The sequence below is a fragment of the Cataglyphis hispanica genome, chromosome 8 (assembly GCF_021464435.1).
Source record: "Cataglyphis hispanica isolate Lineage 1 chromosome 8, ULB_Chis1_1.0, whole genome shotgun sequence".
Taxonomy (NCBI): Eukaryota; Metazoa; Arthropoda; class Insecta; order Hymenoptera; family Formicidae; genus Cataglyphis; species Cataglyphis hispanica.
The window spans coordinates 3084824-3109194 of NC_065961.1; the positions used below are offsets into that span (position 1 = coordinate 3084824).

The 24371-nt window shown below is 31.7% G+C and overlaps 2 protein-coding genes across 2 annotated transcripts; one reads left to right on the forward strand and one right to left on the reverse strand.

Annotated features, from left to right (window-relative positions):
* Positions 1 to 1476: 1476 nt before the first annotated feature.
* LOC126851628 (uncharacterized) lies at positions 1477 to 2521 on the reverse strand. Its single transcript, XM_050595778.1, has 3 exons — positions 2442 to 2521; positions 1781 to 2029; positions 1477 to 1690 (listed from the first exon to the last, which is right to left on the reverse strand). The coding sequence occupies exons 1-3, from the start codon at positions 2519 to 2521 to the stop codon at positions 1477 to 1479; spliced, it is 543 nt and encodes a 180-aa protein (XP_050451735.1).
* Positions 2522 to 3208: 687 nt separating this feature from the next.
* LOC126851645 (uncharacterized) lies at positions 3209 to 22495 on the forward strand. The gene is made up of 2 exons (XM_050595807.1): positions 3209 to 3375; positions 19267 to 22495. Exons 1-2 carry the CDS (start codon positions 3359 to 3361, stop codon positions 20228 to 20230), a joined length of 981 nt encoding a protein of 326 aa, XP_050451764.1. The 5' UTR covers positions 3209 to 3358; the 3' UTR covers positions 20231 to 22495.
* The last annotated feature ends 1876 nt before the right edge of the window (positions 22496 to 24371 follow it).

Genomic DNA, 24371 nt, shown 5'->3' on the forward strand with positions numbered 1-24371 from the left:
ATTTAAGATTCATTTTCAGAAAATATAAAATATATGCTAATGAATTATATATGCATTTATTAAAATAGGGAAAAAAGGAAGTTTTTAGCATATTTTACTAATCTATATTATTGAACGTAGTAACATTCAAAAACATTTATTTATTCTGATTTTAATAAGTGAGCGACGCCTTAAATCTTTTGCAAATTACTCAAAGTTAAGCTCATTACAACAATATTATTTTATTTTGTGTATAAATATCTTAAAATAAATAGAAAAAAAATGAATACTTACAAAATAATACATATTTTATTACAATATCAAAGTTATTGGAGGGAAGATCTTAAATTATTAATGTTTTTTTAATTATTTGATTAATGATTCTACTAGAATTGCTACATTTTATATACATATAGAATTGTAATCAGGAATTAATGACTAAAACGAACTGTTTGGCATATGATATAAAATTCACTTTCAATAAGATAAATGTGTCTGTTTACGCGACTCTGGCATTCCCCTGCTTGGAAGTTTAGTTTCCGCTGTCGTTAAAGATACATGGAATTCGTCTTTACCCTGTTGGACGGAATAATCGATAAGTGCCACCCTATTGCGTGTCCCCTTAGATTTCCACCGAAGCGAAAACAATACGTATGTCGGCCTTTTGAAAACATCAATCTTTATTATTGAACCCCATAAACCGCATTTCTCATTTCATTAATTTATTTGTTTAATTTTCTTTATCGATTTTAAGTTGCATATTTTTTCGTTTATGTGTATAAGTATATTTATGATTATTATTATCGTATATATGTCAGAGAGAGAGAGAGAGAGAGATTTTTTGCGATGTACATAAAATTTCAAAATAATCAAAGAATCAAATACGGACAGAAATATTGTAGATACATTAAAAATTGTTGGTCATTCGTTATTATTATAGAACTTAAATTAATTAATTTCACTGTATGATGTATAATATTCACTGTATTTCACTGTGTATCTTTACCTGCTTTTGAACTTAATTAATTATTCTAGCAGCGGTACTCTCTCTCCTAATAGTACACTAGCTAATTACGGCAAAACATCATGTGAACTAATGATTGCGGCTCCTAATTAGCTCCGGAATGAATATTGAAATGAATGGTATCTCGCGGCTATGCATATAACTTGAACAATACTCAATCTATACATCGCTATAACGTTAATCACAATATGTTTCTTACGAGAAGAACGCGATAGATCATTGCACGATTAATCAATAATAATTTTTATTTTGATTCTAACTAATCTTTCTACTAATAATTGCATAAGAATTTTGAGATCAATCTACAACACCTCTCGAAGAAAAATAAATAACACAGACAAAAGATTCATTTTTTTTAAAGCATAAAATTATAGCATCTTTTCTTTAGTACAATGTATTGCTTTATGTCAGGTTTTCTCATTATTTTTATTATAATACTTTTCACCAATTAACACCATTTTATTAGTCGTGGATTAATTTGAACAATCAGATTTGAGAACATTAACGATAAGTTTCTTGTTAGGTTCCTTGTACCAGAATGGATAACGCGAGAATCTTCGCCTTCCATCGGGAATAGAGTTCTCAGATAGAAATGGATTTAATTTAAAATTAGGCGGCTCTACGGTCTCTTGCAAAAAGACCGATATTTGTCGCGCGTAATCCTCCGTATCGGTTGTTCGCTCTAATCTGATAAAGGGAAATAATTGCTCGAAAATGTTATCAGAACAATTCGCGAAAATTTCTTTTCATTCTTATCGTAGAGAAAAGTTTCTTTACTTATGCACCATCTGCCTCGTGAAATTCAACCTATGTCTTTTCTTAATCGCCGTTTCCTCTTCTGCAACATTATTGTAATATGCTGTTCCTACATTATTTTGAAGACCGTAAAAATCTCCAAAATGTACTGCTGTATTTTCGAGCGCTTCCATAATAGATGGCGGATATTTAGATATTGATTCGTAGTTTCCGTTTGACGTTGCTAATGAAATTGTTGGGGACAAGCATTTTGATTTGCTGATGGAACATCTAAAATAAATTAAAAATAATTATAAAATCAAGTAAAGTACTTATGATAGAAACATGTGACTGAAAATGGAAATTATAGTTTTTATTATACTTATGTATGTTGTATTAAAAATATGTATATTAAAAATTATGTTAGAGAAATTTTTTTATTTAAATTTATATATGAAATCTTTGCAATCAACACATGCTTTTATTTTATAAATATACACGTCACGTAAATAGACACATTTGTTTTATCAAAAATAAATTTTATATCAATATACTAAAGAGGGAGAGAGAGAGAGTTCCGCTCAATTATAATATTTACAGAAATAATTATTATAATATTTTTAGTTTTTTTAACGCATAGAAAATCGAGAATTATATGTATTGTACGATTGTACGATTTTCCATTCGATAATATTTTACTCACTCATTGCTGTTAGCATTTGAAGTCGATAGGGATAGGTTATCCGATTTTATGGATTTCTGACTATGATAATTTTTACACATTTTTATTCGAGTTTTAGTTTTATTTTTCTTCAACATTTTGATCAAATTTGTGGTCCGAATAATTTATTTAATAAGTTGGAAATATTTGAATATTTTATTTAAAATTGAACATATCGTTACAAATTTTTATAGAAATAAGTTTTCCTTCCTTAAACTAATCGTTATTATTTTGTTTATCAATCACATTTTAATCAATTATTTTATTTAATAGTTTATTTTCTTAGCATGAAACGCGTATCATTACTTTCGAAAATACTCTAGATTAGATAATCAAGATATACGATTTATTTTATATAATTTTAATATGTATAGTTAATTTATACAACAAAAAACTTAATAATTATGTCAATTTGAATGATTTCAGCATGATTCTCTTAACGATTTGTGTGCGCCTCAAATATTAAAAAAAAATAATATTGAGGAAGAAAAAGAAAGAGAGAGAGAGAGAGAGAGAGAGAGAGAACTTGATATACACATAAATAAAAAGTGAGAAACACTGTCGCATACTCTCTTATATTCGAGAGTTTGAACATGGTAATGTTTACAAATAAAAGATTGGCGAGACCGCGATACAATCGGCTTTTCAAATGAAGCTTCGACCACCTTCGGGGCTCACCGACACACTTCGTGTCAGTTCGACTGGGCCCGGTTTGCCCGGAACCAGTGGGAGTCCAGGAGTCCAGTCGTCGTCGTGCGCTCGTATGGTTCACATTGAATTTACGTCGATTCAGTGAGTCTCAGCTCTCGCGCAAACACTATAATCAGCGATATTAAAATCCAATTGTACGGATAAAATCGAATTATCGTCAAAGTTATTTGTTCATCACTGAAAAAAATATGTGCAGAGAATTTAGGTAAGATTATTTAACTTGATTTTTTTAAGCGTTGCTTCGGTTTTCTTAAAATTCTACGTTAACGTAGAAAATTTTAATAAAGGTTTTTTTTTTCTCTTTTGTAAAAAATATTTTGTACGAACGGGCACGGTGGTAATTTATAAGAGTTTTTGAGCAAAATAAAATCTATCGATTTAACAATGGCTGCCCATAAAATAAGCGCGCTAGAAATATGTGGGAGCCTCCCGATTTTATATTTTTATGTGCATTGTGTGTCGCGTTTAATGAAAATGTTTTCAGAATTTTCTTGCGAAATCAATCAGTTTAAATGAAATTCTCCACACGTGACAATATTTCGTTAAAGCAAACACAAGCATTGTCAATGCAAGCGCGACATGCATCCTTCACATATTCATCAACTCACTACTTTTGCATAAATATTCACAATATTTTTTTGGTGTGTATATACCAAATTTATTCGCAGCATTTACGTAATTTGGAATTATTTATTAGATTTAAATTTAGAGGACAAACATTTTTCCGAATTGCTCGGTTTTTCAAAAATAAGTAAAACCATATTCGAGCACATAGTTCAGGCATAGACGATTCGATTAGTTTTGCATTTTATTAATTTGACGGTGGAGAGAAGGCGCGTTGAATTTAAATTTCGAACGACCAAAAGAATCTCGCGTATTAACATCCGCCGTATGTTATCCTCTCGCAATCTTTGCCTCGCGCTTTTTCGCGACGCGCGTAGGATATTGAAAACCCATAAACGACATGCGCGCACGATGAAGTAAGGTTTGCCTACACGCACTTTCAGATTTATCCGTTAAATTTTAATACGGCAATAATTTTGACGTATCTCATATCGCGCGGGCAATATTGACTTTCCGGTCGCTCCAGCCTGTTCGTTCGCCCTTCACCCCACTCCCCGTCTCCCTCGTTCCCATACACCTTGTCTCATTTTTCTCTTTTCTTTTTTGACTTTATATGCGCCTGGCTCTCTGCCTCATCCTTTTTCTTTAGGCTTTAGGCACCGGAACAGCTACACGAGCTACTTTTAAGTGCTTTTATTGTAAGATATATTGCTTTACATTTTTATATCGCGAGTTTTTTTATATACAGGGTGGACCGGAATTCGTGATGCAATCAAGAGAAAAGTGATTCTATATTTCAAACTAAATGGAAAAATGATTCGATAACTTTTTTTTTTTAATTGCAGTTTCGTTTTCGAGAAAAATGAGTTTGACAAAAAAACGAATTCGTCGAATTTCAATCAAGCGTATTCGATAAATTTTCAAACTCATTTCTTTCGAGAGGGAAAAAAGTTATCGAATCATTTCGATTTATTTTCGAGCGTAGAATCATCTCTTCCTCGATTGTCTCACGAATTTTAGTATCACTCACCTTGTATGAATACAGAATTAAATGTAACATGTTAAAAAAGATGAGAGTCTCGCCCGTGACTCGTACATCTGAAATCTCAAAGAAGCTATTGCAAATATTTGCGAACGTTTTGCCTCCATAGAATTTACGTAGATTACGCGTCGAATGTCTACTGGCGGCGCCAGAGTCTCTATTGGGGAGTATGGTCAATATTAACTTCGGATGGAGCCTATAGAGATGAAAATACTGATCGCGAGACTGCTTGCCGCAAGGCTTTCGAATTATACGCGATGTATAAATCATCATTAGACGATCCCTTCGCGTTACTTTTAAGCGAGCAGGCTGAAGATATAGCGATCACCACGTTTCCAATTGTATCATTGATTGTATCATTGATCAGTTGTCATGGTCCGATACGATCTCTGTCTTAGGTAAAATATGACGTTTAATATATGTACATATATAGTGTTTGGCGGCTTGATACTTGAACGAATGGAAGCGAAAATTGAACGCGTTACACATCTCTAGTATATTTTTACTACGTTATAACAAGCTTTTTGAATCTTGAAAAAGAAAAATTTCCAAGAGAAATATTATATTATATTACTTTTAAGTGTAAAAAATATTTTACACGTAATTTCAGCAATTTGTTAAATAATGAATATAAAGATCCCTCCGGGTAGATAGCGTGACATTGTGTCGTTTCGGGCTCCGTTATTATCCAACAAAAAAAAAAAGAACGCAACGAATTTCCGAGAGGCCGTGTAATTTGGCATATGGAGGTACAAGTGCATATTTTTTTCTTTTTTTTTTTTTTTCTTTTTCGTCAGGGGTCGCCCACGCACTCTTTTACACACACTCGCACGCATCATTTTTCTGCTCACGAGGCAATCGCCGTTAAAGGCACCAGCATCCATCTCGGGTGTGTTAGTCACCCGGCTACAGAGGGTGGAAAAGACTCTGGGCCCCTCTCGTTACGAGGGGAAATGAGCGAAGGAAGAAAGGTGGTGTGTAAGCGCGTAAGCCCCCCGTACTCACGTAAACGTGCTCTAAACGTGCAAAGTACGTTTATTTATCTCTTTTTTTTTCCACGCGCGCAGCATGTCAAGAGCATAATCATCCCCGTCGCGGATCATTACACGAACGGCGGAAACTTCACACGATGCCCTATAATTTGCATTTGTGCGCCCTTTCAATTACCCCTCACACTCTTTCATTAAAGGAACACGTATTTAGAAGCAGATTAATCACGATATGCGAATAAAAATATTAACGCGAACACATGAAAATTATATATTTAAATTTTCTGTTTGAGAGACGAAATATCTTCTTGATAAAATATATATAATTAATTTTATTAAGATAATGTAATATTAAAAGAGAATACACGCGCGTGGGTGAAACGAAGAAATTTTCGTTCTATCACAATTATATAATTTTTATACAGAGTATCCCAAATAAAATAGCACACTTCGATATTCATAAATTTGATGTTAGGAGAAAATTAGGCAAATTGCGTATAAAGTTTCAGAATATAGAGAAGGTAAAAACTGAATACGTTATCACTATTTCATTTTTTCTCTTATTATATTTATCTAATATAATACATTTTTCCATACTTTTTTTTTTCAATAGCAGATGGTATTTTGAACTCCATGAAATAGTATTATGTTTTAAGGCAAGCTTTAATCATATTATATGATATTGAAATGGATTGTAGACCTTTTTTGGATTACAAAGTGTCAGATTTCTTCAATGTCAAGATTCGCCGCGTAAAAGTGAAGTCTGACAAGCATCCCCCATGTGTATGTGTGTGTGTGTAGGTACGTAAGTATATACGCGCGTATTTCACTTATCACATTAAATACTATGGGAATGACAAACCATGGGATTCTTATCTTTGTGCTAACAATCTAACACATATACATATACACACACATGATGACTTAACTCTCTCTTTCTCTTGCCTTCTTTATATACCTTAATATATTTTTATATAACTTTAATTTGAAATATTTTCTAACTTCAACTATTTTACGAGTTACTAAAGTGTATTATTTTGTGTTTAAAATTATATATATATATATATATTTTTTTTTAAATAATCATTGTATGTAATGATAATAGAGCATACGGGGTTGTAGCTGCATTATTTTTACATTAGAATTTTTACAAATCAATTGTTAAAAATGAATATATCAGAAATGTGCATCTTATTGCAATAAAAATAATACGATGCAGTTCTTATATGTGCGCGCAGAATATGTGTATATATGAGAAAAGAGACTGAGGGAGAAAATAAACTGGGACCATTTCCAGACGGCAGGTCTATTTGTTGGGTTAGGAGACCCTTGAGTAAAAGAGAAGTGAACAGAACGTGGGGTAGCACTTCGATTAGGATATGCGATATATTACGTGCTTGGCACGTACGTCCGTATATACGTGCTGCCTGTGATGTACACAAGTAGGCACATAAATAGGATCGTAAATGCATGTCTAACATCATGAGAGCACTGATCGGCACGTGAGTAATGCGACATGCATATTTTAACGATTTTATATATTTATTCTTCTTCTGCTGCTGTTTCGTCATAGTTGTCATCATCATTGATGTCATTTTCCTCTTCTATTATTTTATACTTTCTTCAGTAGCTAAAAATCGAGTCGCTATTCGTCGGTAACTGTCAAATGTGACATAATATTAATATATATTTGATCAATAGCATAATATATTTAACAGTCTTATCTTTCTTATTTCTGTCTCTTGTTTGAGAGAATTTACTTTCATATAGTAAAATAAATTCCCGAAATTGAGCTACATATTTTCCCATTTTATTATCCGCAAACGAAAGAAGAGATATACAAATTTTGGAGAGAAAAATTGCTTTTTTTTGTTTTTACTGAAAGACTTATAGTGATTTTAAAATATAGTTATATCAATAGCTTAAAATTTATTTCTTCAGAATGAATGTAGACAATAAACAAAAATAGCAAATTATTTATCAAATATGTATTCATATAAAATATATATCTTAAAATTACCTTCTATAATCCCATGTGTTAGTCGCAGAATTAAAATTGGAAAATTTTATTGTATAGATAGAGTTTTTGTGTACTCGAGTTTTCACAGACAACAAGAACACCATGATGATTTAAATACAGGAATTCTTGTACAGAACGAATCGCAAATAACAGGCTAGTATAGGATTACCGTACATTCCGGAGGGACTCGGGAAAAAATGATACTCCTACGTATTTAGAAATAATTGCAGGCTTGTACCTACGCCGGTGAATATACATTGATATGTTGGCATTTTACCGATATAAGCGTATTCAATCCTGAAATGGCAATATTCTATCTTGTGTGTGCAAGGTTGCGATGGTGCGTAGGTGGTTTTTCACAAGAAACTAACTTTTAATGGAATTATTTTAAATCATCATTATTGCCACAATTATTTTATTATTCTCTGATTCTTAATATCTGTGCCTCCTCTTCAAAGGAATGCAAAATTTGTGCAAGTCTCTCATTCGTTGTCTGTATTCTTCATGAGACGGTTGAGATCTCACCAAGGCACGAACCGACATATTTTTTTCTCGCTCCGCAATGTATCGTACAAAGATTGATCGCGCGTCGCTTCCAAGAAATTCAAGAAACTTTTATCTAGACCGAGAACCCTTACGGTACATACCAGCGATTTATCCTTATATGAATATAGTGACATAATAGGCAAACGTTCAGGCCGATGCACCGTTATGCAGAATGGTGCTGAGGTCAAAGAGCCGATATAAATGGGAGGGAAGAAGCGGAGTCTGGGATTCGTTCGGAGTATGTGCATCGGATATGCTCGTTCGGCTGATTCACTACTCGTGAATATTTCAACAGTCACAAAGCCAAGCGATGTAAATGACCGAGTAAGAAAAAATTTTTATTTGACATTTTCGACATTTAAACTGGAATCGTTTAGATTTATGCAATTTTGTGCACATTTGATTCATTCGATTAGAAAAAGACAGAATCTCTTATTATACATTATATATTTTTAATTTTTAACTTTTTGAATATATAATACACATATATTGCTGTTTATGTTTGCAATTCCCTAAAAATAATTAAAAATTAATATCTGCGCAAATCTGTTAAATCGACGATATCAATGAAAAATACATTGTGTAACTTTTCAAAAATTTTATTTCTATAATAATTTTTTTTTTTCCCGAAAGTAAAATATATTGTATAGAAGAAATATATTTTATATATATTTGATTGTGATTAATAACTTTATCGAAAACGTAATTGTTATGCTTTAAAAAGAATTGTCGTTAAATGTAATTTGAAATTATTTAAATCTCGGTTGTTGACATTGATTTAATAAGCGTTGATCGTTCCCGGACGGTCATTCTCGATGCAAGCGTGTGCGCGCACTCAAGTATTATGCGTATGCATGACTCTCGACTCGCACGCGCTCGTTTGCATGGCACTATGGCCATTAAAGCCATTTGATAGATACTCTCGTGCACCTCTCACGAGATTGTTGAACCATGATTGACGAATCACCGCTGTGAAAGTACTGTTAACTTGTATTCCTGAATTACAGGTAATAGAACTTAATTGATCGCAAAATGATAGAAGAAATAGCACGTAATGTTATCGATTAACCGCTCTGACATTTTTTCTATCTTAAAATTATCTATCTGGCTCTTGATGCTTTATCTCGACGCAATCGCAATAGGTTTAAAATGATTAATTCATATCCGCGGGGAAAAGAAATCTATACGTATCTATAATCAAATATAAATATATATAATTATATACAAATATGTCCGTAGGCACGTATATTATGTTTTCTTTTTCTTACATATCATACGTAAATTTATATATAATTATATGTATGTGGGCAATTTATTCCTACTTCTTTAACTTTTACTTTTTTTCAAAAAGCAACGCAAAAATTATTTTTTATAATTATTTTTTAATTCTCCTTCTTATAATGTTTTTGCACGTATAGCGATTATACAAGAAAAAGAAAACATATATGGACTTTTTTTTCGAGTACTTTTTGGACAAAAAAAAGAAAAAATTAAAGCTTGAAGAGATAAAAAAAATAAAAATATAAAAAGTAATTAATAAATTTATATTTGAATTTTTAAATGATATTTTTCTTAAAAAATTTCTTATAGGTATATATAGCAAATTAATATCATATTTATTTAAACACAAAAATCTCTCGATTTACCTTTTAATTTCAAAATTTATACACATGAATAAAATAAATGTAGATGGAAAACACAAAAATGTATGTATTATAATTTTCCAATAATTCAGTATTTTAGAGTAGCTTGGAGTAATTAAATCATATTGCATTAATGTAATTACTTGAAAGTATGCGCTCGTTTCATATTATTTTGCATAAAATTTAATTTATACCATTTTATTTTTTTTATTTGTATGCTCTTTTATTAAATAATTACGAAAATGAAATTATTTCCATCGACTTGCTTCAAAGCCACAATGTAATTAGGCACTTTATATTAACTTTCTACATATATACTAATTTATAAATTAAACTCTTTTTAAATTTACAATATAATTTCGAGAAACGTACGGTTCAATTTACGGTATAATTACGATAAAAGTATATCTAAAGATTTTATGAAACTGACGAGATTTATCGGCAAAAAAGTTGAGAAAATTTTATTTCTATAAATTCTTTAAAGCTTAAACTTGCACCGCATCTGAAAAATTTGGCGAAAAATATCTCACTTTCCTTAGAACTTTATATCTTGAATTATCGGTGATAACGGCGTCTCTCGGCGTGATCTCGCGTTCTTCCTTGTTTTACACTTTCTCGAATTTCCTCCTCAACGTTTGCACGAAACGTATAATCAAAGTTTACTGCCGAAGATACGTAATGACAGGGTTTGGTCTAGCACGGAATTAACAGTCTGAATCTGGAACCTTCGGGCATTGTACGAATTTTTGATCGCGCAATTATAGATTGTGCGTGTCTGTAAAACATAAATACTCGACAGTTCTTCATAAAATTTCACGGTCTTTTCTCTCTATTCGATTTAATTATCAAAATCAATACTGCAAAGACAACAGTGTAAACTTTATTCGTTTATTCATTGCTGTTCATCGTCGTTCAAATCTTTTAACGCATTAGATTTATATGAAATAATACACATTGATTACTGGAGTAAAATATTCTCGATCAAATGCATTTGGTAATTTAGATAATAACAATTCAGCTATCCAGAATTGGTCAAAATCACACAGACTTCACCAATCAAGCTCTCTTCCCCTCTTTTTTTTCGTGCCGATCGTGGTTCGATTGGAGAGCAAATCCCGCGGTAGGAAGTCTACAGAAAAGAAAGAGAAAAGAAGGCAAAAAAATTTTAGGACAAATGGAGGAGATGGCAAAGAGAAAAAAAAAGATATGGTATTGGGAAGAAAGAAAAAAATATTGCGAGCGGATGTTTCAGACGTGGCTGGCTGCTTCGTGCGAGTTCAGACTCCATCCTTATATATTCTCGTCTCTTTATGGCTTGTTAGCTTCTTCTTAGTTCGAGACTACATAGTTTCGTTTTATCGCTTCTTTCTTCTCCTCTACTGTTTCCACTCTTTTGGTATTATCGATTAACGACTGCAAAATATACTGATTTTTTTATACAATCTTTTTACTGTTTATGCACATTACTATCGTCAAAGAATATTTTACTATAAAATAAATATTTTAAAAAAATTTATTTATTTTTCTACTCTCGATATATAATTAATATCTTTAAGAGATATAATTATATACAAAATATTTAAATTAATTTTTATTTCATATTTTTAATTATGCAATTAAATGTGTTTTAAATATTTATTTGAAATAAAATTTTCGTTAAATTAATTTGAATGATGGAAAAAAGATAATCAATTATAATGATAAAATTATTTTTGTATTATTTTTTTTAAATTAGTTATGCGAGTATTCCAAGGTTATCCATCGTTCGATGACTGTTTCTTGTACTAAGAATATGAACAGAAACCTATTCACCTGGTTAACAATAGAATTCCTTTGTGTTTCTTCTTCCAATCTATCAATGGACACGTGCATGACTGAGCAACCAATGGCTCTTGCACTGTTCTAGGCAAATATATTCTTGTCTCTCTCATTGTTCCAAGCGCACTACAATTCAATGGGCAAACTCTCTTTTTCTATTCTGAATTTCCGTCCTAAGGAAATTACTTTTCAATACCATGCGTTTTTTCTAAAAAAAAAAAAGTATAACAGTTCTGCAAAAAATTTACTATATCTCATCAAAACTCAATCTGATCAAAAATTCTTTGTTTCTTATACCATTGAAGCAACAGTTGCCTACAATAGACATGCTTAAAAAGAAATGATTTTGATCAATTTTGATAAGTCAATAAGAAATTTTAATTTAAAAAAATTGAGATTATCAATATTAATCTATCAAAAATGATCGACCCTCTTTTTTGATAGATTAATAAATATTCGATCTTTAGACATTTATTTTAGCTTCAGCATTTTTGGCTACGTAGTTTCTCGCGCAATGATCAAAAGAATGCGATTGCACCTGCATACGAACAGGAAGCTTGAGTAGAATGGAAAATGGCGCTCGTGAGAACGAGATTCTCGAGATCGTTTGCACTTCCTCGTATGATCAGCGTCGACATATAAGAGACCCGTTAAAACAGTTCTCTATGTTCATCACGTTTCCGATACATAGGTACATGTTGCACCTTATATGTACCTATATGGTGTGCATGTGTGTCGCAGATACATTCTTTTATGAATTGCTATGTTGTAGTATCTCTCAATCGATATAAATGCAAAATTGTTTATTTATACAAAGTGCATTTTATGTACTTGTTGTTGTCTGTATATTTTATAATTTTTGTACTAGCTATTATTTAATATTACAAGATTCATAATTTTTCAATAACAAATTTTATAGCTATCATTTATTCTCTTTTATTTATTTTAAAATCAAAATGAATTAAACAAAGATATTAAAAATTTAAAATTTTAATTCAAAATTGTAGCACTTAATTGATGATATATCGGATTAGTACGGAATAATGAGAGTATGATTTCTACTCTTTTTTAAATTATTCATAAAAGTTAAAAGATTCAGAAGATTTCTATATTGTTTTTAATATCGGCAATTCATAATTACAAATAAATAAACAAAATGTAGCTTTTAGCAGCTATTTTATTTCCTCAGTGTTGAAGGAATATTTACTAACATTCTCCTTGTAAATTTTATCGCAAAATTCGAAATTCTTAAGTTAATTCTTAATGCTGCCTTTACTCACGCGAGGAAGCTGGATCTGGCTCCGTGTCCGCGTCTGCATCGAAGCATCCAATTACATAGATTATACAGGAATCTAATCTCAGAGCCATGAGCGGCCGTTTAACAGAATAAGTTTGCGCTTACCGATGAATATAACATTTTCCTTTTTTTTTTTCAAATTATCTTTAAAGCAACGGTAATGAGTTGTCGTGCGCTTTGAGATGTCACGACAAAACGATCGTCGCGACAGATCGCATCAACACTTATGGTCCGCCCGTAATAATCCAATTAGTTAATTAACGTGGAATCTGCGAGCATGCAACTGTGCCAATTAGCGCGTCTATCGGAGCAGAAAACGGTCGTCGGAGGATTCGCTGTAAGCGAAATCTTAGCCGTCTCCAAGTCAAGGAAAGTAACAGGCTTCGTCGACCATTAGAGGCGGAGGATCAATGCGCGAGATTACGTATCCGAGATTCTCGAGTCTCTTATAGCACAGACGGCTGAAAGGCTACGTGACCGAAACAATACCTAAGGGAGGCCAAAGCCTGCTCGTGTATGAGTCGCATTACTTCGTGTTCTTTTTAAATTTTTTGTTTTTTTCCCCCCTTTCTCTCTCTCTCTCTCTCTCTCTCCTTTTCTCTCTATTAAATAGTGAAAAAAATCAACTTTAAATTGAAGGAATGAAACAATGGCATTATCGTAACAGGAGTTTAATTATCTTTCAGTAATGGAAGTAATCTAAAATCTGACTCCTTTATAGTCTCCCTTCGCCTTTGGTAATTAACTCTTTGAAGCCATAAATCTGTACTCGATATTTGATGCAATATTTTAAACCTTTGCAACTTACGAATTACGAAGCTTGAATACCTTTAGGTGCTTTTAGGGGTTTCTTCGTGTACGTAAGTATACAAGGTAATATGTATATAAAGTCTTGCAATTTAAATAATTTGACTTTATATTAAGAAATATGAGATTCTTTTTATATTTTAGTATTTATGTAATATTTTAGTGATTTTCTTAAACAAATTAGCGATATTGAAATATTTGTTAGTGACATCTTTAACATGCCTGTATCTTTTGAAATTTTCTTTCGATCCTTAAGATTTATTTCGCTGTAAAATATTTATTTTTTGAAGAATGCTGACTCAAAAGAGAATTTTATTTATTAATTTTCTTTATTACTAAAAAATTAATCGAGTTAAATTACTTAATTAATCAATTAGTTGCATTAATTAGCTATTTATTAAGTTTTTTATGAAGTGTACGATATCTGCGGTAATTGATACCACTATAATGTTTTATCACGTGCGATTATCTGTTGTAGTATATGCATGGATCCATACGCAATATTTTGCAATATTATACGACGCGTTGATAAAATTTATGGACGACATAAATATGAAAAGCGCATCACAAATGGTGTCTTTTTCCACCTTCTTATGTTTTTTTTTCCAAATTGAAAGACAAATGTTTTTACATTTATTTTTTTATATTAATTTGTTTGTAGTTCTCTCGAAATGCTATTAATTATGAAAATTTTTGAATTGATATTTTCTTAATACAATAATTTTGGAAAAATTTCTTAAAGATATCAAAGTTGTGTTACGAAATCGGAACATCGATAAAAATTTAAATTTCTCTTAAAGTCACATTATTTACTCGTGCAAAAGTTCGCGTCTTCTTTCTTAATTGCTTTAGTTGAAATGAGAATAACTTAGAATATACGCTCATTTGCACCCCGATGGTTTTCTTGATTCTTTTACTAATTTATGCGCGTGTTAATCGTATCTCAGTTGCGCGAACGCAAATTACTGACCGGAATGGAGCGGAGAAAATCGGATCTACAGATTAATTAGTAACGCATACAAACTTTAATAATCGTGTTGAACTAACTCCGCGATAATAAAGCGTAGCGCGTGTTGATGGCGATGATTAAGGCTACGTCTTTGATTACGCGAGAGTGGTAGAATTATTACAGCGCTTTTTAACGAGAGTCGTTCAACGCTAATTCCACTGAACGTCCTCCTCGTGCTCGTTGCTCTCCGTGTGACCACGGCAAAAAGCACGTCGTTCATTACTTCCGTGCTCCTTCCATTCAGGATCCGCTTGGAACTTAAGAACATGCCTGCGCGAGCATGCAGTCGTCCAAGTTTTTTCACGGTTCTCTCTAGATCTCTTTCTCTCCTTCACGTATGTCTACCCAATGTCGTGTTTCTTGGCAATGGCTTGTGAATTTAATGAGCCGTGAGAGAGAGAGAGAGAGAGTACTAGTACTATATACATATATACATATATGTAAGCTGGTTGGTGTAGTGCGGAATCGATGATGTCGTTTCGACGATCACTATCGCCGCCGCGGATTCGTTGCCTTTCGCTGATTTTTGTTTGTGTGTATTTATTTATTATTTATATGTTATTTCTGTTAAATTGTTTAATTAATTAATTTAATTTTAGGATGCATAAAACAAGTTTTGAGTTGCTTGTAATATTTATTCTGTTTATTCTCAGTAATCTTTCTTGTTTCTTCTTTTCTTTTTGTCCAGGATTCTTGCAGTTATTGTTCATTTACATTCCGCCTCGAAAATATGTAAATGTTAAAAGCAAGAAAATATACAATTTTAAGATTGGAATTAATATTAAATATTAAATTAAATAAATTTTTACATTAATATATTCTCTCCCGACAATATTGATCTTGATCATATATCGTTACGGTTATGATTCTGAATGGTCTTTAAAAGATTTTAGCCGATGCTCGTTAATTTATAAAAAATTATTTAATAATTAAAGGTTCATATAAATCAATCAAAGTTTGGACAGAGTGAAAAATTCAATAAATAACAGGCAGATTTAAAAATATGTTTCGAAATTTCTCGTGTCGAATTTCGATAAAACTACATTATCAAAGGCAATATTAAAATGAACCAGAGCCAACGCAAACGTAGCATATTCGCGGTTTTATGTATATAGTCGTGTTATAGTAAATCAATAAATGGTTCCGTTCATGTCGATGAACTGGATTTTTCGATACGCATACCTATTATTATATTTACATTATTATCATTACTATTATTATATTTACAGACACGTTTTTCTTATTTTTATATGCAAGCTATCACGCTCTATATAAGAGAACCTATTATGTGGATAAAACTGGAGATAAGAATTTATATTAATTTACTGATCGCTTTTATTTGACTTGTTTTTTTTTGTATTTTAAATAACATAAATTATAATATATTCTAAAAATCGAGAAACAATTGTCCGAGTTGTAAACAATTTTGTTACATTTTGTATCAATGAGAGTAATATTCTCGCTATCGAGATAAAAACTTTTCTCTATCTTATATATTTTCTGTGCAAAGCGCTATAATTTGTTCGCATGTAGACATTCTTGCGATGCACCTGGCCATATTCACATGAACTCGTCAACCGGGATACATAGTCAATCTAAAAGTTTATAGGTATTACATATTAAAGATACGCAAAACATTCCTGAACGAATAACCGTTCCAGCAACTTGTTTTGAAAAGTACTTTTCACACCTTCAGGGCGTGTCTCTCAAAACGCTCGTCACAGATCATAGATAAACTTCGAGGCTCTCAACAAGTGTTGAAATACCCTTCGTGTGTCAAGTCACAGTCAAACAAACGGGTCAATGTACTTTACACACGAGTCACGTGCATCCACGAAATGTGAGACCTTGCGAGGGTTGGAGCGTAGTTGGAGCAATATAACCGATCTAATAAGATTTCTCGAGAGTTAAATGATTCGATATCCGTCCTTAAATCGAGTTAAGTCGAGAGGTGGACATTTCACACCGATGGGAAGGATCATGAAGATTAATCTCCAGTCATCGCGATCACGTTAACGTTGGTATTCCTTCCCATCCTTCATTCCAGCAAGACGTTACCTTTCCGTCTCGCCACCGATATCCACCTTGGGTTTCCAACTGTGAGCTTTTCTCACGCATACCTACCTACCTACCTGCATGCACGTGCTCGCACTCCGCGGCTACTTTCCGCTCCTCTTTTATTCCTCCTCTTCACACTTCTCGAGCTCTTCCCTCGTCAGGCTAATTCGAACTCTTCTCCTCGAATCCTCTTCCGCGTTCTTTCAAGCTGCTGCGCGTGTACCTTCCTACCGATTGTTATTTCTCTCAAATGTACATGTTTTCGTGTACTTGGAAAACGCGGGGGAAAAATAAAATTATTACAAAAATGTGACGTAAATTTTTGTTTATCCATCTCTCTTCTGGTTCATGTATTTTTCTTCTATTATAATTATTTTTAATGAGTATATATTTTTTATACATATATATATATATATATGCACAAATATTTTTATAACTTATTAAAAAATAATTGTAACTTAAATATAAAACATATAATAAAAATTATATAAATACACGTAGTATATATGAATTTAGTTTTTGTTAAACAAAACTAACAAATTTTAATTTTTTTGCCAAAAGATTGCAATTAAGTTTTAAATGTAATCGCACATAATGATCTTAAAGTCAACGCATAACTGTGTCTCGATTAGAATCTTAATGAGCAAAAAGGCGTGGTCTTGAAGCATTTATTTACGCTACTACATCTCGGTCAGTACATTTTTAGGTCGAAATGACAATGATAATTTATCTATTAATACTATATATTTTATAAAATATAATTATTTGTGCAACGGTACTTCAGAAATCTGTTTATCATACTTTTGTTTGATTATTTGACAATTGCAAATGATTTGTACATATATATATATATATATATATATATATATATATATATATATATACACACGAGACTCTCTCTCTCTTTCTTTCTCTTCTTACTAGTGTTTTATAATTATTTGTAACATTGAGTTTTGAAAAAAACATTCGATTATTACTTGGAAGCAACATTCTTTCTCTCCCTTTCTCATATTCGTTCTTCCAGCTTCTTTCCTGGATACACAAGCGTCGCGTCGTTATGAATAACCACGTCAAGTATCTCGCTGGATGGAGGAATAATTTCACGAGGGAGATGCTTGACTGGCATATTAATTTACGGCTATTGCATGATGGACGTTTCAACTTTCAGAGCCAACATTGTGACTTACTAAACATAGTCGATCACAAAACAAACGAGTATTTCATTATTTCTAGGACGACATTGTTTGTAATTATATATAAACATTTTGCAGCATCTCATGTTTTATTGTACAAATTTCTTTTTTTCAATTTGTCGAATATCTAGGAAAGAATCTCATTTTATTATAATTTTATCATAAAATCATAGAGAAATTTTTGACAGTTTTTTTTTTTTCAGTTAATTAATTATCAAGTTTGTAAATGGCGAGCTGTTGAAACATCGTTTATTTCATTAAAGGCACATGTTCTATCGTAAAAATATAAGAGAAATGCGAGATAATTAACATGCTTTATCCTGTAGCAGGCAATTAAGTAAGAAGAAAGGGTTATTTATCGCGCAATTCACCAGCCAACACAATATGTTATTCGTAAGAGCGGAGCGAATTAGCACATATTTATTCTCGCAATATTTTATATTTTATATTTTATATTCCTCGCCTTATAAAATTTCTAGATTCCTTCTTGACAGTCATCACTTGTACGCTCGCTCTGAGATTCCTGAATTTTATTATTTTTTTCGATATGCAGCCAGAACAACCAGATGGCTGAAGGATTAGACTTCACGTTTTTTCCCTTGAATTTCTTGTACATACATACCACCAGTGCTCAGGGTCATGGTTAGGCGACTCCTTCCGTTGGTTCCATGTGATGTGGCAGTCGTGACTCATGATGAATCGTCCCTCGACGTAACACTACCTTTTCTTCATCTAGATCCTGAGATTCGTAGCGCAAACGCTACGCGTTTGTGACGTCGTTCACGCAATCTCGTTCACACAATTCTTTCAAATAAGCGATAATTGTCGCAATCTTAAAATCTTTACGTTTCATAACACGTGGCAATGATCTTTGACTTGGGCCATTATTATCTATCTCGAATCTAGATCTATTATCATTTCAATATATCAATCACGTCTATGAAAAAAAGTTTATAATTTTCATATAAATTATGTATAGTTATATTTAATATATATGTTATAATTACAATAATTATTATTAAAATAAATTATTATTATTATATTATTAATTATATGCATAATTATATGTGAATGATTTACATAATAATCATATTGTAATTTTTGTTTTAGATTATTATTTTTAAGTGGCTGCCTGCTAGTGTTCTCCAATCTCGCTACGGCAACTATTTCCGCGGAAAATACATCCGATTTCGAGACAGTCCATACGAGCAACGCGGCAATCCTAAACCGACTCGGACTAGCGCCTCTTCAAATACCCGATGGTCATCACAAGAAGCGGTTAGCTGGGCCTGAGCCACCGGGGCTTCAAACGCGTATACATCAGCCTTACAGTCGTCGTCACGGTCACCGCGACAGTCACATTTACATCGTGAAGCTTCCGGCTAGTCCTCCGTACTACACTATTACGAAGCCTCACAAATCCGTCAGCGATGATAAAGTGACCAAGACCGGCCCGAGTTTTCCGGTGGGCTTTCAAGGAAACGGTAAACCTGCCAAGATTTATCATTGGAATTTACCGGTCGTCAAAAAAGTGACGGAGAAAAAGCGCCTCCAACTGAATCAATTAATGGAACAGGCGAGGAAGAGACTGGACGACACGAAAAAACGGCAGAAAACGTCCTCCACGAAAATTGTAATGAATAAACTTTATCCTTTCGATACGACCGGCAAGAATAACGAATATCGTATTGGCGATGATAAGCTTCATTCTTACCAAAAGCCATTAACGACAAAACACGTCAGGAATAACGACAAAAGGCTTACCTATCCAGACAACAATATCAAATTTAAATTGACGGAGAAGAGTAGTGATGATTCCGGCAACAAGTTGTATAGACTGAACGATTTAAGTTTACATAGGATTCATCTCACCAATGATTTTCACGGGTCAAAAAGCACTGTGCCGAAGATGAAGAAGCATCGAAAGAAAGCTGCCATGTCATATTATGCGCCAATTTCTACTAAGACGGGTACCAGCATCCATAAAAATTTCCCCGGAAATGGCAAACCCAAGGCTTTTTATATCATGGAGAAAAGTCGCAAACCAGTGTACTATCATCCTCTCCTACCTTAATCCTTGACTCCTCGTGTAATTGTGCACAATCACGTAATGTGTTAAGTGGCCCGTGAGCCTCTGTTAACCTAAGTAGACGTATATAATACTCTGTTTGTATAGGATCAAGGGTCGCCGTTTGAATAGAGACAAAACGCAGAAGAGAGAGAGAGAGAGAGAGGGAGAGAGAGAGAGAGAGAGAAACAGAGACTTTCAGACTTATATCGCATATGATAGTTTTTATTTAAGGTCACGTGCATTTTGCTGTTCCAGTTCTATTAGAGATGTATATCGTTATCAATTCTTTCTTTTTTACTTAAAAAATCTATCAGTAAGTAAATATTACACAAATGCAAAAGTGTAAATCTCATTGTTGTAGCTTGTCAATAATTCATTTTTTATATATGTATTTAATTTTATATATATGATGTTGTATTGATAATTTAATTCGTTTCACAAATCGCGAAAAATTGACATTGATAAGATTCACATTTTCATTGCTATATAACTACATTTATGCTTTATGAGTGACAACTGAATGGGCATATCACGTTCTTTTTAAAGTTGTATTATATATCTATTGATACATACACATACATATTATAGATATAAATAATTATACATATATATTAAATTGTTCGCATAAAAGTTTGTAACAATTTTTAATAGATAATTGAACATATCGTCATATGTCGTGAAGGAAGGACTATTTAATAACATACATACATATTTTGAAAAATGATATTTTAATAACACAAAAATTGTCTGGATTAACTTATAAAAAAGGCGTTGTTTTTTTTTTCGAGTAATGCTTAATCTCATGTTTCTTTGCAGGATGCAACAAAAATTTGTGCAGCTAAGCTGAAAAATATATTCTACCATAGATTATGCTAGCTGTTTACTAGATTTAATATTCTCTGATTATTTATCTTAATTTTTGCAAAAGTTTTTTAAAAACTCTAAAATTTGAAAAATCTAAGAATTTTTCAGCTGTACTCAAAGGATAACTAAAGATCATCAACAAAAACAATGCATGAGAATTATCAAATATAAAGAGAAATATATAATACATTATTTTTTATTTCTTTTGTGAAAAATTGCTACAAACTTTTCGAATAATCCACTACAATAATAATTTTTTACTTTTATATTCTATATAAGATATTTTCTCTAGCTATATGATCTGTTTTTTTTTTTTCGATTATAGAATAATCGTGAATTATTTGCCTACTTTTTAACCGCGCAAGTTTTAAGCCTTATCTGATGCCAAAATATCCAGCGAAAATATCCAACTTTATATGTCCCTCCCTCTTATTTTTATTCAACTTTATCGGCAAACCTGGGACAATTTCTAAAAGATAAATAAATTTGTTTATCAAGATCATAATTGATTCCAAGTAACTAAATCTTATAACCGAAGAACACTGCACTGCTAACTTGAAAAGCGCGATAGTATTACATATTGAGATTAATCAATGTTCCATGTCCGTTACATTACATGATACTATTTACATTTGATACGAATATTGATTACACTATTATTTACTATAACGTTTAAATCATATTATATAGGTAACTTAGCTTTTTTATGCATCTGCTCCTTTATTTATATAAGACTCATTAAAAAAATGCTAGGAAATGTTATATATTTCTTATGTAGATTAATTCAAACATGCTACATAATATTGATCTATTACAAAACAGAGAAGTTAACATCTTCTCTAGAGAGCTTGAATATCAAGTAGGTTAGATTTTATTCTTGAATAAATCTCTGATTAAGCGCAAAGTTTTGCAATTGATCGGATTTTTTTTTTAATGTAAAAGAAAAAGAGAGAGAGAAATCAGCGATCGCATTCCAAATGTTACTTCCCGCTGAAAGATCGCCTATGATCCTATAATCAAATTCTGTGTCGCTAAGTTAAGTTAATTAATATTAATTAATATTATTGTTAATCGCTAATTAACGCTGTATAGTATATTTTTATAAGTATAACACGCAGATATATACTATTTCTATGTGTCCGTCGTTTATGCATAATCATGATTGATTGATTGCGTATGTCGAATGCTTGATCAATGTAATATGATAGACGGACTTTTTATGAAGACTGGACAATACATATTTTTACGTAATATGTAGATCTACATACATTGACGCGAAAATCTTTTTTATTAAATTTTTTTTTCTACGTATATTTTTCCGTACGTATATCATATAAATCGTAGGTAAGAATGCTCGATTGTAATATTCAGTATAACGAATAAAAATATTTATAATCCTTTGTATACAGTTTAGCGGTGAATATTTTTCCAATACCCATGTATATATTTTGTATTTTTTATATATTTTTAATCAATATATTAGTGATTCTTTAATTGTGGATAATATTCACCGTTTTATCGTTACTTGATGAAAGATTCTTATCTTCTGTCGTGTCAAGTTATTAAGTATATTATTATTCTTATTTTTTATAAGATCAGATTCATATTTGATATCTAAAAAATGATAGTATCTCTAACTATTTTTGATGTGCTCTAGTAATTATATATTTAATGCTTTTCGTGATTTTTAGGCTTGGAATTTTTTAATGATATTAAATTTAAAGATATTAAATAAATAAATCGAATCTCATAATTGGAGATAATTTTATCAAGGAACCATTTTTCATAAACTCTGTGCGAGATTTTTAAAATCTTTAGTGTTAATTGAGTTATTATTTGTGATAATAGAATTTTATTAATTAAGGTTTGTCTATTAAGATTTTTTTCTATTCTTTGAATCATGGTTTCTCTGATAACAAATCTGCGTTGAGCGCATTAAAGTCTATTAATTATGATTGCGGTAATTCAACGAACTGTTTTTATAATCATGGCATGGAATAAGTTAGCAATCAAATTGCATTGCCTTTAATGAGAACCGGTTTAATCTCTTTATTTATTCTATTAGCAAAGATTGAAATTTTTTGCATAATTAAATGTATATAATATAAACGTTTAAGATAATAATTAATATACTCTAGTATTTATTTTTTTTAACTTTTATTTTATGGAATTCTTAGTATTTTTGCAGATAATTTTATTACTTTTTTCATAAAATTTGATTTATAAGAAAGTTTATAGTATCGCATATAAAGAATAGGCAGCAAATATAAGATGGATGGTTTACTAATATTTTATGTATGTATAATCTATTAAATCGTAACACTCGTTATATTTTAAAATCGCAATAGAAACGTGAATAAGTTCTTCATCAAGACAGAAACTAATGAATCTACTTATCTTTGTTTATGGTCCTGTTAGACCGCTTTGTACCTGAATGAGAACCACTTACAACCCGTTACAACGCATTTACTTTAATATCTGCAAGGAACAGCCGCGCCGACGAGCCGCTCGCCACCGAACCACATTTTTTGGTAATTGACTATATAAATTTAAAATACTAAGAAGGACGTCTTTTTCCCAGGGCAACTGCTCTTACATTACTCATGTACCGTTCCACGTGTAACACGAGCAAAAGCATTTTATTGCTGGACGATTATACAGTCATATACATATATGAATTTTCTCATGACTAAAATTCAACGATATTAAAGGGTAAAGCGAAAACCATCATCACCAATATCGCAGTTTTTTTCATTATTTCTCAACAAGACTCATAATTGCATATAAAATCATTCAAATTGCACGTAACATTTTTTAACATTATGTTGTATTACCAATGTTTTTTTAAGTCTTTCGCGGTAAAATGATAATATACTAAGCCATTGACAGACTAAAAATTGAAGTAAGAGGGGGAATATTACATAATTAGAAATATTTAATTAGAAAAATAAAAGTATATATACGTGTATATATGCGTATATGGGAAAAAAAATGGTTCCTAGACAAAACGGCAACAGCAGATTGCAAAGAAATAATCTTGGTATTGAATCCCCTTGCTCTAATCTGAACCGCGTATGGTTGTAACCAGACAGGATATAGTCCAGACAATCTGACCAAACTCATATCCCAAGTCAATATTTATATTACGCACAAGGGACGACGACATGTGCTTTTCGCTTTGCCGCATTATTATGGAGAAAATTAAAAATAATATACACACGCATGTAATCTCTAGTTCCCTTAATATCATTTTTTTACATATATTTCACATATTTACAAA

Coding starts and splice junctions, on each gene's coding strand:
- LOC126851628 (XM_050595778.1), bottom strand. CDS start 2,521: ATGTGTAAAAATTATCATAGTCAGAAATCCATAAAATCGGATAACCTA. Junction 2,030..2,441: donor TCAAATGCTAACAGCAATGA/GTGAGTAAAATA, acceptor AATTTATTTTAG/ATGTTCCATCAGCAAATCAA. Junction 1,691..1,780: donor ACGAGGCAGATGGTGCATAA/GTAAAGAAACTT, acceptor TCCCTTTATCAG/ATTAGAGCGAACAACCGATA.